The 17,164-nt window shown below is 48.2% G+C and overlaps 5 protein-coding genes across 6 annotated transcripts; 3 read left to right on the top strand and 2 right to left on the bottom strand.

The window, feature by feature from the left end:
- The first annotated feature begins 302 nt into the window (after nt 1-302).
- Nucleotides 303-1,296, top strand: FVEG_12026 (hypothetical protein). The gene has a single exon (XM_018901354.1). The coding sequence runs from the start codon at nt 473-475 to the stop codon at nt 869-871; it is 399 nt and encodes a 132-aa protein (XP_018759827.1). The 5' UTR covers nt 303-472; the 3' UTR covers nt 872-1,296.
- Nucleotides 1,297-2,717: 1,421 nt separating this feature from the next.
- FVEG_12027 (hypothetical protein) lies at nt 2,718-5,325 on the top strand (the record flags this gene model as incomplete). Of its 2 annotated transcripts, none has more annotated exons than XM_018901355.1 (8): nt 2,718-2,875; nt 2,930-3,007; nt 3,052-3,449; nt 3,502-3,643; nt 3,696-4,002; nt 4,057-4,350; nt 4,402-4,788; nt 4,840-5,325. In XM_018901355.1, the coding sequence occupies 8 exons, from the start codon at nt 2,727-2,729 to the stop codon at nt 5,200-5,202; spliced, it is 2,118 nt and encodes a 705-aa protein (XP_018759828.1). The 2 variants fall into 2 exon arrangements, with proteins under 2 accessions (XP_018759828.1, XP_018759829.1); XM_018901356.1 differs by having other exon boundaries at nt 2,727-2,875; nt 3,064-3,449; nt 4,840-5,202.
- FVEG_12028 (hypothetical protein) lies at nt 4,910-6,680 on the bottom strand. Its single transcript, XM_018901357.1, has 2 exons — nt 6,367-6,680; nt 4,910-6,278 (listed from the first exon to the last, which is right to left on the bottom strand). Exon 2 carries the CDS (start codon nt 6,190-6,192, stop codon nt 5,527-5,529), a length of 666 nt encoding a protein of 221 aa, XP_018759830.1. The 5' UTR covers nt 6,193-6,278; nt 6,367-6,680; the 3' UTR covers nt 4,910-5,526.
- A 1,431-nt stretch (nt 6,681-8,111) lies between these two features.
- On the top strand, nt 8,112-13,356 carry FVEG_17152 (hypothetical protein; the record flags this gene model as incomplete). Its single annotated transcript, XM_018906422.1, has 6 exons — nt 8,112-8,142; nt 8,177-8,854; nt 8,920-9,194; nt 9,260-9,300; nt 9,352-11,736; nt 11,789-13,356. 5 exons carry the CDS (start codon nt 8,112-8,114, stop codon nt 11,345-11,347), a joined length of 3,021 nt encoding a protein of 1,006 aa, XP_018759831.1. The 3' UTR covers nt 11,348-11,736; nt 11,789-13,356.
- Nucleotides 13,357-13,466: 110 nt separating this feature from the next.
- Nucleotides 13,467-16,392, bottom strand: FVEG_12030 (hypothetical protein). The gene is made up of 2 exons (XM_018901358.1): nt 15,230-16,392; nt 13,467-15,094 (listed from the first exon to the last, which is right to left on the bottom strand). Exons 1-2 carry the CDS (start codon nt 15,712-15,714, stop codon nt 13,894-13,896), a joined length of 1,686 nt encoding a protein of 561 aa, XP_018759832.1. The 5' UTR covers nt 15,715-16,392; the 3' UTR covers nt 13,467-13,893.
- Nucleotides 16,393-17,164: the final 772 nt, after the last annotated feature.

Raw genomic sequence — 17,164 nt, 5'->3', positions numbered from 1 at the left:
TTTATTCGTGAAGTACGGAACCAAGATAAGCTTATTGTCAGCATCATTTGGCAACCTATCAATGACTTCAACGCTGCCTCGTAATGCTTTCGTGTCGCGACGTGTCGCAAGAGCTGAATGCAGGGTCTTTTCAGGCTGTGCTAGATCAGGCGCCTACAAGGTCCTGGCTCTAGTGGCGGTGCAGTCCAAGCGCTGGAACGGTATGTCCCATTGGCCGTAGTTGGCTCACACAGCCACTAGAGCCCGCTTTTTAGCCCTGAACGCGTGTCAGAGACGAGTAACCTTAATTCTAAATATTCCCCGTTGTCGTTTTAAAAGTCAATCTCTCTCTACCCCTAAAGTCCGCGTTTCCTTAACCTTGTTCCTAATTTCAAAATTTTCAACGACAAAACCCTAAGAGCTCACATCTCAAACTCTATCCCTAAGTAATCATCCGCTCAAACATCTATACTGCAACCTACCAGACCTTCAAATGTGCTTATTCAGTCTCTTCTCAAAAGACAAAGACGAAAAGGACGATCTACCGCCTCCACGGCCAACAAGCCTTGGGCGCAGAACACCAGAGGCTACATCAAGACTCCAAGGGAGCAAATTCGACGGTAGTCCAAGACCATCAGGTGACAAAGACAAGTACGGTTACGGAGTCGGCTACAGCTCTGGCAATGGATCGTTAGGCGTTGGTGGACCGCATGGCGGCGGTGGCCTGTATGGTGGTGTCAATGGTGGTGTTTATTCTGGCGTCAGTGGAGGGCCAAACGGGGGTGTTAATGGAGGAGTTTATGGTGGTGTTTCAGGGACAACACATGGTGGCGGATTGGCGCCGGCTGGAGGGTATGGGAGTTCACCAGGAGGAGGGCATGGATACCTGTGATTGAAGGGAAGTAATTGGCGGCGGATCAATATTGCATTTTTTTATTTTTAAGCGCTGAAATATCCTAAGATACCTCGAACAAAGAAGAGACTTTGTCGCCTTTGATCGGGAGACTCAAGAACAAACCAGCATCGCAAGCGGTTTATGGAACACTGAGTTGCATGTTGTGCTAGGGCCGGTAGCCGCCTATTACTCTGCTATTCTTTGTCTCCAATTAACACGAGCTTTCCCATCACGCTTGTCATCTTCTCAAAGCGAAAACGAGGTATCTGCCTATACGGCTGTCGGCTGTTTGATGAATGAACTTCGTTAAAAGACTTGAACACGCGCTTTGTTGTATGGGATAGACACGTGAAAGTAGAAAAAAAGGTTAATTTGAGTAACCAATGCACCTCAGTGATGGTAGCAGAACAACTTAAGCGATGTGTCTCATTCACCGCGACTTGAGCTTAAGACTGTTCGAATGAGATCCATGAACTACGTGATACATGCAGCCCGAACAATGGACCATCTGTTGTGTACCTAGTTGAACAGTAAATCTCTGAGCCATAAGTCATGGAATGATTCGATGCTCATCAATCATTGTTTGTTCTCATGAGGCTTCACTATCCCGTAGCAGCTTTGAGAAAGTTACGTACATTTTAACCAAAGTTGAGATTGCAACAACACGGTCACTATTCGCAGTGTAAATACATTTCCCATTACTCATCTTCAACTTCAACTGAGTTTCTTTCCTTCTCACAACCCACCAGCCTCTCGTCTTTTCACCCCCCCTCTATCTAATCTACAATCTTCTTAGCACACTCAGCCTCTATCTTGTTTTCCGGTACGGTTATTTAGCCCCCCTTTGCCTCGGTCTTCCTGTCAGAGTATACCCATTCCCCAACAGTATTCTGTTCAGCACTATTCCACCCGACACTATGGAGTGTGAGTAGGTCCACGACTGGCTTCTATGTCTAATGGAGGCAATCGCCAATCCTTCACGAGAGGACGAGTGGTCCCTGGAGGATATCTATATGAGCCATGGCGATAGGCTCAGATATGTCGCCATGTCTGATGATGAATATACAGCCTTTTTACAATGGCGAGAATCACAGAAAGGGCAGACAATGTTTTCATCCTATTCAGTCCTTGTAAACCCTCTGTTTGCGACTGTTATTTGCTGTCTGATCTTCAACATCGCACTCCCACAGACCAAGGAGTTCACTTTTGGTCTTTTCAACTAAGTACAGGGGTTTGATGCACGACATAGAGAACAACCCGAAATGCATGAGCCTTTGGGGCTTTGACATAAACGCAGTACCACTCTTGGAGATACTGGGGGCACTACGATTCTAGCTAAATCACTCCCGTCTTTCGCTTTGTTGTATTTGCATGAGATGAAAGGCGATATCACAACAACCTTATTTGCGCTGTGTCTTCGAAGCACCATCTCGGATGGATAAGATGCTAGCATTCAGGGCAAAATATTACTGTTCACGAAAGTAGATTAATCAATACTCTTACTAGTATCAGACGGTGTTCATTTCATTTCTATGCTTTAGTTTGATGTTGATCATTCCTCACCTCAGAAAATTATTAGTAAATGAGACGCGACGAGTTTAGTGAGGACTCAATTCCCTCTTTTTCGCATTCTGGGCTTCTAATATATTTGTTCAAAACTACATACTCATTTGGTCAATAATCATATGATTGTATTAATAAAAGCCATTCGCCGTTTATGCTTATACTATCCATTTCCGGGGAATGCTCTGATCCACTGATTACTCAGGACGATCACGTGTGCATACTACCGGGGTCTAGATCAAAACAGCGACGACTTTACAATACCCCGAACCTCCCGCATTTCACACTCATGGCGGCTAAAGATCCCCCCAACAGGTCCACCCTGAACTATACAGAGATAACCGAAATGGATGCTCCGGCTGAAAAGGTGCAGCAGCATCAGGTTGCATGCTTTAGCTGCCGCGCATCGAGGCAGAAGTGCGATCGCCAGGATCCTTGGTAAGTCGGTCTAGCCCTAGCCACCTTCACGCGAGACTGACACGGCGGTATTAGTTCTCGCTGCGCTTCTCATGATCGCATCTGTAAATATCCGGCTCGTTCGAACAGGGGCCGTAAGCATGGTAGCACAAAGTAAGACCATACACCACTCATAAGGCGCTTCTGACCGCTCCCAGCAAACCTGACAGTGTAGAGAAGCTCCTCGCTCGCATCGAAGAAAGCGGTGCCCGTGAGGAAATCCTCACAGCTCTTTTAGGCCAAACTCTCCCCAGTCCAAATACAACAGTGTCTATAAGAGGAACTCCGTGGACACATGGACAGGGGACTGATTCAGCGCCCGAGTATGGCCACGGTACGAGCCAATCGTCGCATTCAGTCACTCACCGACGTTCAGTCAGTTATGACGAGAGCGATGATGCCGATGGTTTGGTGTCACCGATAACAATGGTCACGGCTGCTATTTCGATGAGTTCCTCTGCGGCTTGTGACAGACTTAGATCTCAGATGCCGATGCAGCCGGGCATGCGCGAAGCTATCATGGCGCCGATAAAAGAAAGACTGGCTTTGTATTTTGGTAAGCGCAAGAATACGAATACCTCTTTCGTCTGTCGTCTAATTCGTATCAGGCCCACATAGAGCACAGCAAAAAGACTGGGAGGTTCTGGCAACTCAAGCAGTTGATTCTCCGTTCAAGTTAGAGAGAGACACTTGCGATCCACTTGCTTCAAGATTGATCAATGATAACGACGCTGCGCTATACTTCCAACTGTAAGTCAACAGCCAAAGTTTGGTGTCGCTGTAATGCTGACGGATAGAAAAGATTCTTCCAGATTCGCCATCCTCTGATCGGCCTTCTAGACGCCACGTTACATACTCGCGAATATGTCTATGGATGCTCATTCACCTTATTTTCCGTGATCTGCGCTCTAGGATGCGCTGTCTCGGCACGCCCTCGCGACCGAGCCATATACCCCGTTCTGTCATCATTAGCTAGTGGCAATATCAGATGGTGTATCGCTGCGTCGGTGAAATCCCTCTCAACTATCCAAGCCATTGTCGCCTACCAATACTGGGCACCTCTCTCTGCAAGGCAGGCAGATGATCCATACTGGCTAACACTGAGCCATGTAAGTGCATTCATGTAAGATCATATTTCGAATTGCGTGCTGACTTCTTCGAAGGCTGTTCAGTTAGCCAAAGAGATGGGCATTAACAGATCAGATGTTGTGAAAGAATATGTCAACGCAGAATTTCCGAATGCTTCACCAGAGCTGGCCGACAGGTATGCTAGAAACTACGAGAGAGCGTGGCTATACACTTTTATCGTAGATAAAGGCTTCGGGGCCCTCAATGGTCGCTTACAGTGTATGAGCTGGAGGGCAGTACCTCGTAATGCAGTAGATTGGTGGAAATCACCTATGGCAGAACCAACAGATCGTATCATCAGTGGAGTAATCGAGATTAGGGGATTATTGGTAAGTTCGATACTGAGGCGACCGAATTCCAGCTGACGATCATTGTTACAGCTCCAGGCGATGGAGAAGCGTCGACACATAGTCTCGACACCAGCTTTCATCCTAGAGTGGCACAAAGAAGCTTACGAGCGACTAACTCGCGTCCGCAACGAACGCTGTCAGGCAGATGACCTGCCATCTTCGAAATATCTCCCTATCCTCGCTTTCTATATGGATCACAGCATTCTGGTCTTTAACGCTCAGGCTTTGCGAGACTTGACGGCCTCTGAGGATAGTGCGGCAGCATCTGCACTTTTGATCATCCAGAGAAAGAGTATTGAAGTTGCTGGTCGTATCTTTGACCACTTGGTGACAGATAAAACAATGAACGACGTCTCAGTTGGCTTTCAGAATAACCAGTTTATTATGATCTGCCACGCTATGACTGAGATACTACGGGTAAGTCTCTTTCTTTCTCAGATATTTGAACATCAGTAACCTGGTACCCAGGCCGTAAAGAAAGGCGGCATTACAGCAGAAGAAACTGCCGCCGCTGCAGAAAAAGTTATCAGTGTCATTCCATTCTTTGACCGTGTGGTACAGCACCTTCCAGCCTCATCATCTGTACACCTTTACTTTGATCTTGCTCGTTTCTTTGCATGTCAGATCGACTCTTTGCTTGCGCCACCTGATCCACAGGCTTCACGAGAAACGATCGATCAAGGAATGTTTACGGATGAGTGGTTCAAATCTGTTGATTCGGGCGTGCCAGATGTTGCCACGTATATAGATATGGGATATTTGGGGATGGATCAGTCAATGATGGATGCGAATGGGTTCTTCGATTTTAATAACTTTAATGGTATGGCATAAAGGTTTGACGGCATCAATATTAGGGGTTAGGCGTTGGTATTTTGTGGTCAGTTATATGACATCAAACTTGAGACACTTTAAATCGAAACTCGTCGGTTCCAGGTCTTGTCCGTCTTCTCTAGGTGCTGAGGTAGTATACCTTGCTTTCTCAGCACCCAAGCTTGGAATCTTCCATCGTGACTCCAAGTACGCAAAAGGATGCAGCAATGTACAAAAATCCAGCAAACAGCTGCGCACCTAAGTAGCTTCCTGTTCCTGTAGAGATCTCCAGAGCAAAAGGAGCACTAAACGTCGATGAAGCAGCCATAGCGACCAAAAGACAACTCACAACGCCGATGCTAGGTTCTCAAGTCCCATAACCTCGACGAGGACAGGTGATATGTTGACCCAAAAGACACCAGCTGACAAACCTCCAACCAGTGCAAATGTGAGGAGTACGCCAAATGAGTCTGCGTTAATCCATATCGCAAAGGTCAAGATTCCGGGGATGAATGACATTATGAAGGTGAGGTTAATTCTACCAAACCGATCGCTAAGCCAGCCGGTGCAAGGACGGCCAATGGCTTGACCAAACATGAAGAATGCTGGGATCATCGAGGCTTGTGGCAACGAGAGTCCAATAACATTTACGTAATTGGCGAGTGTGAAGATGAGCACGAAGTAACCGAGCATGCTGAAGGCGCCGTAGGTCAAGACAAGGAGATACCCTGGTCTGTTTAGAAGACTTGTGTCGAAAGCGAGTCTTGTTGCTTGTGCGTGATATCGAATTCGTATAAGCAGTGTACAAGTGATGTTCGCTACCGCCGATACGATTGCCAGAATCCGATAAGCCCATTCCAAACCCATGTTGCGAATAATGGCCCCAGTAGCGAGTGAGTATGTCAATCCTCCGAGACCAGCCCCAGCGAGGGCAATGCCGATAGCCAAGGCTCTTCGTCTCGTGAACCACTGCGATATAATTCCATAAGACGGTAAAAACAGCAACCCCATTCCAGTTCCAAAGAGTGCTCACTGAGAGAGAAACAATTGCCATATTTCAGTAGATAAGCTTGCACATACAAGACTGACAGACTGTACTATAGCCCCAATAAGCATCGTCAGTCTTGTACCAAGTTCTCTAGCCACGATAGTCGCGAATGGTGGGTTTAACATCATAACACTTACACTGAGTGATCCGGCGATGGCATATATCAGTGGTGTTGTGCCAGGGAATGTATTCTCCTTGACGAAGTGTGCGAGAAATACGAAATATGATGCGTTTATACCCCACGAATGGCCGTTGACGATAGCCACTGAGGTTGTGACGACCCAACCGTATCCTCCATCTGGGGCTTTTTCGGAACTCGGCGAAACCTCTTGCGTCTCCAAATTCGGGTGCATTGAGGTGTCTTTGGCATTCATGTTGAAGCTCTATAGGTTTGGATCAGAACCTAACTTCTACTAGACCTTGAGACTATATATCCTCTCATACACTGATACATGGGACAGTTCGTAGATATGACCATAAAATCGGACCATCGGCAGACTTTGGGAGCAGGCCATCATAAGCTCATGTCTTTTCTTAGCGCTGCCAAGACCGTAGTTCCGTCTCCGCCATAGCTAACCAAAGACTCGGAACCTTGACATAAAGGCCCGATATCGACTAGCATTTCCTCGGAATGATGAATAGTGAGCCCACTGAGGGTTCCTATTGGCTTTTTTGGCTAATTCTCATCTATATGTACTCATATATCGATCAGATATTGGCATATATCTTGAAACCGTTCTTGGTGTCTAACTCCACTGGAGCTTCTTCTTCGCTTCCATAAGAAGTTCCAAGACTACATTACTTATCATATTCTCTCGTCTAATTGTGTCAAAGGCTGCGATATCAGCTTCGTACAAGGCCCTAGGTCCTCGAACCAGTCAATGACGGTGCATCCTCAAGGTCCCGAAGTTATTGGCCAAACAACTGACTTGTATGTGTCTCCGACATGATCCAAGAGCTTACACGGCATAAGTACTCTTCCAGCCCGCTGTAAGATTGTTGTGAAGCTGGACTACTGATACTAGTTCATTTCGAGCTTCATTGCTTAGCCGTAAAAGACCCAGCACTGCCATTGGAGGTCTTGACCTCCATCCAATGTTCAGAGCCAAGCTGGAGTGGAGCGAAATTTCTGTTTCTATCGACATGAGAGCCGTTTGATCATTGCCTTATTCAACTCATATGCGTACGTTCTTCTCTCTGTAAACCAGGCTTCGTGCCTAATATGTAAGTAATTTGTTGCCTCTAGTCGAGTTCGTCATCCTATCAGCATTGTCCACAGTGATGCCGTCTTCAATATCAACTGAAGCCCATGCTCCAGGGTTCCGTATTCGCGGCTTTTTATGCAATTCCAATAAAACCATTGAAAATGGAAGACGGAGAAGTTCAGACGAAGCGACGCTCCTCCATGATCCGTCCCGTGATCTAGGCCCAACGAGAGAAAGGTCCGACTTGACTCTTGGACTAGACATGGTCGACAATGCCTTCGCTTAAACAAAGCTTACATACACTATCGCTGGCAGAGGAGCAAATCTCAACGTCGGTGGTTCCATGGGGCAGTTTGCCGTGCTTATCGGGTTTGAGGCATGCGCTGTTCGCTACCCCATTGCGAGATGCGACGGCTGTTATTATTCCAAGACGGCCAATTGCGAAAATGATACCATCAAATATTGCAGTCAATTCGCTGGGAAATTCTTTCGTACCTTGTTCACCAAAGGGGGCGATGACAGGTGTAAGATCCGTCGCGAAATCGTTGGCGAATCGTGCCAAAAGTCAGTCTCGTTATTGGTACCGTGGATTGTGCGGGGACGCGCTCGTAGGCTGAAAGTCTCTGAACGGCTGCGTACTTGAGGCCTTGACACTATTTTCAGCGCTGGGGTGCGCCATGAACGGGCTCTCGCTCCAATGGGTTGGCTGTGCGATGCACCATTGTCTGCCAACATGATGCAGGCACCAAATACGTGAAGAGCTACAGAGGCACCCCAACAGAAGTTGGGAACCTCATCCGCGAAGTTAGAAGTCTCTCTGTCATCTTGCTCAACCTTTGCCTTATCGCTTTCGACCTAGAAGAGACTGGACCACCCGAAGCAACTGCTGCTGTTCACGAGCCGCCAACTGTTCTTCATCCGCATTATCTCCACGATTGCCACCAGCTGCTGAGTCGCCTGGAGACAGGTCTTCCGCGTACAGAAGCTTCCTTAGATTCGGGTTCCGGGCGCTCAAGACTACAAGCTCGACTAAAATGGCCTTACACTTCAACCGAGTCCAGAGAAATGATCCAGGATATACAGCGTTACAACCAGATCATCCACACAGCTCTTGCCGCCGACTCTCTGTCCAAGCTCAAACATTGCTTATCGCGACAAGTCGAAATGAAGGATGGCCTTAAAAGGACCAATCGCACCGCTGAAAAGATCTTGGACATACAAGTCAAGATTGCCCTCGATGCCAAAAGAAATCAAGTCCTCAAAGATTTTGGCCAAGTTAATCCTCGGGGCGAATACGAGATAAACGAAGCCTACGGCATGGCCTCACCGGCCTTTAGCTCACGCAAGGTCCAGAGTTTGACTACTAGTACTCAACTCCGGCTCCAAGGCTCTGGTGCAGTGGTATACCTGGTGCTGGGAAGTCAGTCCTTTCTGCAGCCGTGATCAAGGAGTGTTTGCAAAGAAACGCTCATGATGCACACAAAGCTACTGCGTACTTCTTCTGCGCCTATAGACATGAGCGCTCCCAGCATCTGGTCAATATTCTTTCCTCTCTTTGTATCCAACTCGCCCTGCAAAGCGAAAACGCTTTCCATATCTTAGAAGAGTATCACGACCAGCTATTCTCAAGTCACCACCTCTCTTCAAAGCCCACCGCCGAAATGCTCATACAGATACTACATCGTATCTGCGCTTGCTTTACCCGCGTCTACATTATCGTCGATGGTATCGATGAGTGTGACAATCGAGTCGAAGCAAATGTAAAGTGCTTGGCTGAGCTTGCGCTGTCACAAGGGAACAATGTTATTAATATGGCGTTATTTAGCCGGGACGAGAGCATTATACGCACACGTCTGTAAAGGGGATGTAAGTTGCACTTGCTCCGATATCACTTACTTCTAGCTAACGAGTCTCGAGGTTTCGCTGGGTAGCCTGCCAACTCGACTACATGTGTGAACTCCCAACAGACAGAGCTCGACGTGAGGCCTTGAGCAAGCTTCCCCCTTCGCTCTATGCAACTTATGATCGTATCTTACTAAGAATTGATGGTTGCAACGATGCGGTAAAACGAATAGTCAAGGGAGCGCTATTAATGCTCGCGACGACTTTCTCCTCACTCTGCTTTGAAGAAATCTGCGAGGCCATTTCCTTGGAAGACGGTGCAACAACTCTCGAAGATGATGAGATTATAGAAGAAGAGGAAGTACTGCGATGGTGCAGTAGTCTTATTCGAGTCGACAAATACGGCTCTTTCGCCAATAGCAAAAGAATTCAGTTTGCACACTTTACAGTCCAAGAATATCTTCAATCCTTGAAGACTCGCAATTCGGACCATCAATACCCAAAGCTCAGAGAATACGCTGTTTCGCGGGTAGATGGCACCGACTTCTTTTCTTACCTGTATTTACGCTTCCTCACTATGGAGGACATGGAGCGATTTCCGCCTACCCCTGACATAACATGTAGTATTGAGGACATGCTTGCTCGACGCAGACGCAGAACTTTTTACCGCAAATCAGTACTATCTTGGACACCATATAAGACACGACCGTCAAATATGGAGGATGAGACAAATAAGCTCCTGCGGAAACTCTTCCAACCCTCCAAAACGCCCTTCTTCTGTCTGTGGGCAATTGACTTCATATTCAGTCATCATCCCTCGTCTTCAACAGACGCCTCTTCTAAGTCAAGAAGAGTTCTATCGAAAGTCATCACCGCGGTGCTCAGACCTGAATTCACGCCTCTTCACATGGCAGCTGCATTCAGTATGTACGACATATGTCAAGAGTTGCTGGAGAGTGGCTCTGATGTGCTGGCATACAGCAGATTCGGCACTCCATTACACTGTGCCCTCGGCGGTCGAGGTTTCTTTTATAGTTTTCTGAACTTGAAAAGCAACGATATCATATCGGGTGGTCCCATTACCAATCGAAAAGTCTTTCATAGTGCGCACCAGGCTCAGCTACAAACAGTCCAGTTGTTGCTGAACGCTTCAGTCTCGCCCCTGACATCCCCTTTACCATCAGAAACTATCATATCGCTCACTTTTTCATGCCCTTGCCTATCCACTAACAACGCCCAAGTTATTATCAAGCTTCTTAGGGCTGGTTTGTCAATAACGGCTCAAGATGTGCAACTCTTCAGGATCCGTTATGATCCGTGCGTGCAGATGCCTGCTCTCACATCTGAGACCTCTCTGATGTGGTCTCTCTTTCCAGAATTACTCAAGGTCCTTGGCGAAAACCTTACGCCAGGCTGTCCCAGATTTGTCCTTCACCAGGAAACCGCAGACTTCATCTCAAGAGCAAGCAGAATGGGACAACCCCAATGCCGAGGTGGGCAGTCGATTGAAGGCGCCAGTAGCGAAGAGGTCCTCAAATACTTCCATTTGCTGATCATATTGAACGATGGAATTGGGATGAGTGCTTTCCTTACCACTTCGAGAGCCGATATGGCAAAGTCGACCGACATTGATCTCAAGCGTCCTGGCTGGAATGCTCCTCATCTCGCATTATTGGAGGGATCTTATCGAGTGTTGGATCCATTGTTGGCCTTTGGCCTAGACCCATGTTCTGAAAGTCCACAGGGTTCCAAGCCAGTTCATATGTGCTGCCTAGAAAACACCTACGAGGCTCTTCAAATCTTACAGCGCTTTGGTGGATCAATTCTTGACACCGACAACCTGGGTAGGACCGTGCGGCAGCGACTCGATTTCACTTCGAGGCGGTCTCTCTTCTCCTGCCTCGTTGCAAAACGGAAGAACATTGGACAAGCACTAAAGCACTGTACTTTGTTTTATATGAACCCACATTCTCTGGGTCATTGGATCTCTACATGGACTCGGCATCTTGTCACAAACGTCATGTGGTTTGCGTGCTTTAGCATGCGCACTCTACCGGGCTATCTCTTCTGATGATGTACAGACTTGTGAGAAGCTTTACTATCTTGGCTGCCCTTTGGAGTGTGAGCTGCCCTTTCCTGTGGTTGTGACACCATTAGCTCTGTCCATACTCCAAAGTTCTTACAAGGTGATGGCGTGGCTGTTAAGGAACGGCGCGACTGTTTCAACCATCATGGTCCATCCTACTAAGGATACCTATTGCACAGTCCTCGATCTTATTTTAGAACGACCCAGCCTTAACAACCTTCTTTCAGCATTTTTAGATGTATACCTTGCAGAGAGGGGATCCTTTGCACGTGAGCAACGCAGTATTCTTAACATACCTCTCATTGCAGGCAACATGGACTCATAATATTGCTGAACAAACTCCAGAGCAAGGCCTTGGGATGTGGTGAAGTCACGTAAGCAACTCGTACCATTCACCGAAGCAGCAAGCGGCTAACTGATATACAGAACATTCTTGCTGGATATTTCAGGTGACTTCGTCTTTAAAAGCACCACAAGGCTTGAATCGCTCAGTGCCATCATTGATCAGAAGGATATCCGTCATCAGAACCGGACTCCTCTCTTTGTCGCAGCCGCGCAGAACAATGCGAAAGCGTTAAATGCTCTACTTCGTCATGGAGCCGATGTTAACACAACTGACGACAGAAATTGCACGCCTCTATTTGTTACAGTTGAGCAAGGGGCGATGGACGTCGTAGAGTTGCTCATCGGTTGCGGTGCCCATGTCGACGTGATGAATGCTTCATCTCACGGACTCTTCGCTATGGCTTTCGTACAGAAATTGTGGATAATGGTCGACACTCTTCTCTAGGTCGGCCTATCAAGCAAGAGAATAACGTGGACGGAAGAAATCTCCTCGGCCTCGTGACTTTATGGACTTGCCATCCAGGCACCAAACCCAACATTGGACTCTTCAAGGGGCTCCTAGATCTTGGCGTCGATCTATATTTATGTGACAAGTTTGGCTCTTCTGCATTCCATCATCTTTTTACAAGACCTTGCCGGAGTTACTTGTTGTGCATGTTGGGCATGAGACTCGATCATAAGTGGAAAAGCTCAACAGCTGGTCTGACCATTTCTTCTCCAACGGAGTAGATACCTTGGTTGATATAACTTATAGCCTTCGTTATGCCAAACCTTCAATCAGAATTGAAGGTGTCCGCCAGCCATGTGGCCTGGGAACCCCTGGTGCGCATAGTTTGTTATGTCGAGCAGCCTGCTGGGGTGCGGTCACAGCGATTCAGAACCTTACCAAGCTCGGTATTAGTGATCTTGAACATCATTTTCATGAACACGGATCGCCCTTAAATGCTGCCATTCAAAACCACAGATGGGAGGCAGTCAAGTTTCTTATACTTCATGGCGCTACGGTTCCTAAAGATCTTTGGAGGCCCAAGAATTCTATCCCGAGTACTGCAAACCCAGATTCTATTATTCGAGAGTGGCTATTTGTTGGCAGGCACACGGAGCGAAAGCGAGTTTCACTTGGCCTTTGGAACAATGAGCTGAAGATCAAGAGCTGGTCTGGGGTATGAGTTGTTCGGGTGTCATTACAATGGCGAGATAGGAAGTGTTCCGTGGAGAGCATCTTGGAATACGCCAAACGAAGGCATTGGCTCGAGATTGAGTACAAGTCAAGCGCTGTTCGAGATACTCAATTGGCGCGGCCAAAAGAAAGATGCGGGAGCGTGTCGAGTGTTGAACGCCAGGGCTATTGCGGAGGATGTAACGGTCGCTCAGCGCCGCAAGACTGATGGCCAACAAAGCAAGCAGCTACGCATACCCGCACAGCAAATCACCTGCAGCTTCTACCGACCTGTCAAAACGGTCGATGGGGTTCAAGAAATTGCAACGCTGGGTGCAGCCGATCATTTTCTTCGTCCCGGAGAATCCACTCGGCGACCGGCACCGGTCCGGAGGACGGTGCTGGCCTTTCGGGCCGTTAGACTCCACCTACTTCCGGTGTGATGGATGTGCCTGCTCCTCAGGGAGCAAGAAAACACCGAACCTTGATATAAGGTATCAAAATAAACTTAGCAAAGAACACCCTAAGCTTAGGCTCAATTTACCTAATATTTTTTATCGCTTAGGGTCAAGGTCCTGAGTTTTCTTTCCTCCCCTAGCTGTTCTAAGGGAGGTAAGAAGATCAGGACCGAGTGACGAAAATATTGAGGTACATTGGCCTGAACTTTGGGGGCAGAGTTCCACTTCTCAGTGATCCGCAACACTGAATGAACATGTCGATAGGAGGCGCAAGTAGATCAATCATGGCAGGGTATGTTTCATTCATATATTCGTATATACACTCTATTTCATACAAGCTATTGTCACTCGACCCAATAGGGAATGACGTTTGGGTATCTTTTATGCCGTCGGTAACTTCAGGCGGCGCAGCAGGACTCTATCCACAATCTCATCGAAGAGATGGTGATGATCAGCAGAGCTGAACCTTTTCTCAGTCGCGACGATTGTCGAACTGACTCGCTGCTTCTGGGCATCATGGATGTCGCAGCGTCATTCTTCATTCGCATTCACCATTTCCAGGTGCACGCTCAGACATGGACTTCAGCAGCGTTCTTCTTCTTGTTCTTCTTGATACCAACAAGGCCAATGATCTCCTCCCAGAAGCCAGTAGGAGGGTCAACGATCATGGCGCGTTCTTCGTAAGCATCAATGACAGGTCGCTCCCAGACAAGATCACACTCCTTGGCACTGATGACCTTGGTGCGCTTGATGAGCTTCCAGCCGAGATACATGAAAGGAGCGATGATTTGCATGGTGTAGTTGGAGAAGAAGTTCTTCGCATTGAAGGGAGCCAAGGATGTGTATCCATAGGTGTAGCAAACGACTGTGTGAAGGATAAGAGCGATCCAAGCACAGTAGGGCTGGAAGTAGCCGAAGTAGGGCATCTTCTTGCGATCAACGCCCTGAGCCTTGCAAGCACGGTAGTAGAAGAGGAAGGTAATGTTCATGGTGATATAATCCACGATACCTCCTCCAGTAATGAGAGCGAGAAGGATGGTCAGGGCCTCGGCGGACGAGCTGTCGAGCTGAAGGAAGGCCAGCAGAGGGAAGACCATGGTGACGGCGAAACAGTAGATAGGAATACCGTTCTTGGTGGTCTTACGAAGGAAGGCAGGTGCACGGCCATCGAGGGCGAGACTGTACAGCGAACGAGTTGCGCAGTATGTGTACGTGTTACCGGCAGAGAAGATAGTCGTGAAAAGGAGGGCGTTGACGAGATGGGGCAGTCCCTCGATTCCAAGGTTAGACATGGCGATGACCCACGGCGAGGCAGCAGCTGTGCCGTGGCCGGATCCGGTGCCGAGATGGACCTCAACAAGAGTCTCATCAGTGTGGCTAAGAACGATGCCACAAGTCAAAGCAGCGCCGATGAAGAAGAGGCCGAAACGGAAGTAGACAGTCTTAAAGGCAGTCTTGACATATCGGCTGGGGTGCTTAGATTCGGCGGCGACCATGGAGATATAGTCAGGACCGACAACAAAGAAGGCAGCGGATGCCAATGCGCCCATGAAGCCTTCGAGACGTCCAAGATCACCTTCAGTACGAAATGTAGCAAATGCGTCGTGAACATTTGACCAGTAGCGGAAACCATAAGCGTCACCCTGAGGGTTACCCCCGACCATTGTCACAAATGTAAACATGAAGAGGATAAAGATCAGAAGGACCTTGCCGAGGGCCAGCCAGAACTCAGCTTCACCGAAGACACCAACAGCAAGGAGATTGAGCACACTAGAAGAGGAGACGAATGTTTAGCATGCATACACACATAGACGGGGAGAGAAAGGGAAGCAGAATTGATCAAAGAGACCATGGAGCGCATCCGTGACGATGTCCATCAGGATGCACTCAGGGTTCAAGCCTTACCCATATGCTATGATGACTGCAATGATGAATCCAGCAGTTGGACCAGCGTCAGTAACAGTGTCACTCCAGAATGAGACAACAAGATTCAGAGCAACGATTTCGAAGGGGATCAGAAGAGCCTCGTAGAAGAAGAAGTTCCAGCCGACCATGAAGCCTAGGGCGTCGTCAACCCAGTGTCCAGCAAGACGGATGAAACCGCCAGAGACAGGCATATAAGTGTTCATCTCAGCGATAGAGTTGTTGGTGAGACCGAGGACCATGGCGTAGAGAGCTGTGCAGACGAGGAGACTGCCGGGGCCGCCCTTGGCCAGACCGGCACCGATACCGATGAACAGACCAGTACCAACAGTGCCTCCGATGGAGAGAAGTTGGACCTGACGGTTGTTGAGACGGCGATGAAGACCATCAGCATTACCACCATCAGATTCGGCGATGGGGCTGGGGCTCTCGGCCCTCTTGGAGGCCTTTTCGGAGTCGGAGGACATGTTGGAGATGTTTCGGCCGAGTTGCTTGCTGTTAGTCGATAGGACAGCTCAAAACCACGTTGTCAACCTCAGAAGATATCTGGGGTTGAGAACATGTGGAGAAGGGAGATGGGGAATGAAGAGAAAGAGAGTAAGAAGAGGAAGTCAAAGAGAGAGCGAAAGCAAAGGCATTTATGAGAATGGGACTCTTAGAGACGATCCCAGAAGAACAACCCACAAAGTCGAGACTCAGACATGGTGGTGGTGGAGAGGTCAGTGGGTCGTCGTGATCAATCCTTCGATGGTTGATGAACCCTTGCTGAGGAGTGAGAGCGAGAATTGCAGGCATCGCGTCATTATGGAGTCTGGTTAAGTAACTGGAGAAGCCAGAGGACGAGTCCGAGTGAAGATGGTGGATATCGTCGATATTAGAGGAGGCGGAGGCAACTGTTTTGTTCTCCACTGAACCTCTCTCATCAGGAAGAGTGTCCTAGCAGTACCCATCAAACAACCTCATGAAGCTCAAGGATGACAAGAGTCCGTCCGTTCAACGAGAACGCGTCTTGCAAATTAAGCTTCTCCTTCTCCATGATGTTCCTTTCACAAGTCGCCGAGATCGTCGCATCGCATTCAGATACGTACCGCTCTCGTTACTGTTGTTGTTGTAGAATGACTTATAAAAACTTGTTGACGAATGGCGATCCGAAGGAAGTTTACGAGATGAAATGCCAAGACAGAGCATGACGTCACAGTCTCAAATTCTTCATTTCAGGTCACTGAGAGATCACGTGCATTGCCTCCTCACGTGACGTACTCCATGATTCCTTTGCGGCAAAGGCGCAAGAAAGCAGTGAACCAGTGGATCCTCGGCTGAGAAACTCTGCAGAGTTTTTCTCGATACCCTGTAGAAACAAGCAAAGACAAGCAGTACATGATTCGTTACAGAGTCTGACAGTGGATGATGTGGGTACAGGAAGAAATATGGTGCGGTTTACACGGACATTCCGCTGTCAAAGACCAGAATCGGTAGCTGGACCCGACCACCTCGCTATAGGGATGGCCCCCGATCGTGTGTGAAGAGAGTCCAATGGACTATCAGAGGGAACCCGGTTTAAGGGGACTCATTTACATAATGGATTGCAACGTTGGAGACTGAGCGGGAAGGGCGATGTGATATGACGACCGTTGTTGATGGAAGCAAGTGTAGATCCTCGAGGAACAAGAAAGTTTACATGCCAATGCGCCGACATCACAACTAAATTCAGGGTCTTTCACATAAACAATCCCTTGTTGGCCATGACATGAAGTCCAAATCCGCCCATCCCAAGCTTGAGGCTCAACGGCAGAGCGACCGCCAAGTTTCTCGTCATTCTTTTGCCTCATTCTCTCACTCGGAGAAAAAAAACAGAGAACCGCCACCGCCGAATCATCGCTTACTCGAGACCCAGAATAGGCAATGCGTCTAGGATTG

This window comes from Fusarium verticillioides, chromosome 4 (assembly GCF_000149555.1).
Source record: "Fusarium verticillioides 7600 chromosome 4, whole genome shotgun sequence".
Taxonomy (NCBI): domain Eukaryota; kingdom Fungi; phylum Ascomycota; class Sordariomycetes; order Hypocreales; family Nectriaceae; genus Fusarium; species Fusarium verticillioides.
Note: the sequence above shows the minus strand (reverse complement) of the source record. Positions and strands in the feature narration are given on the sequence as shown.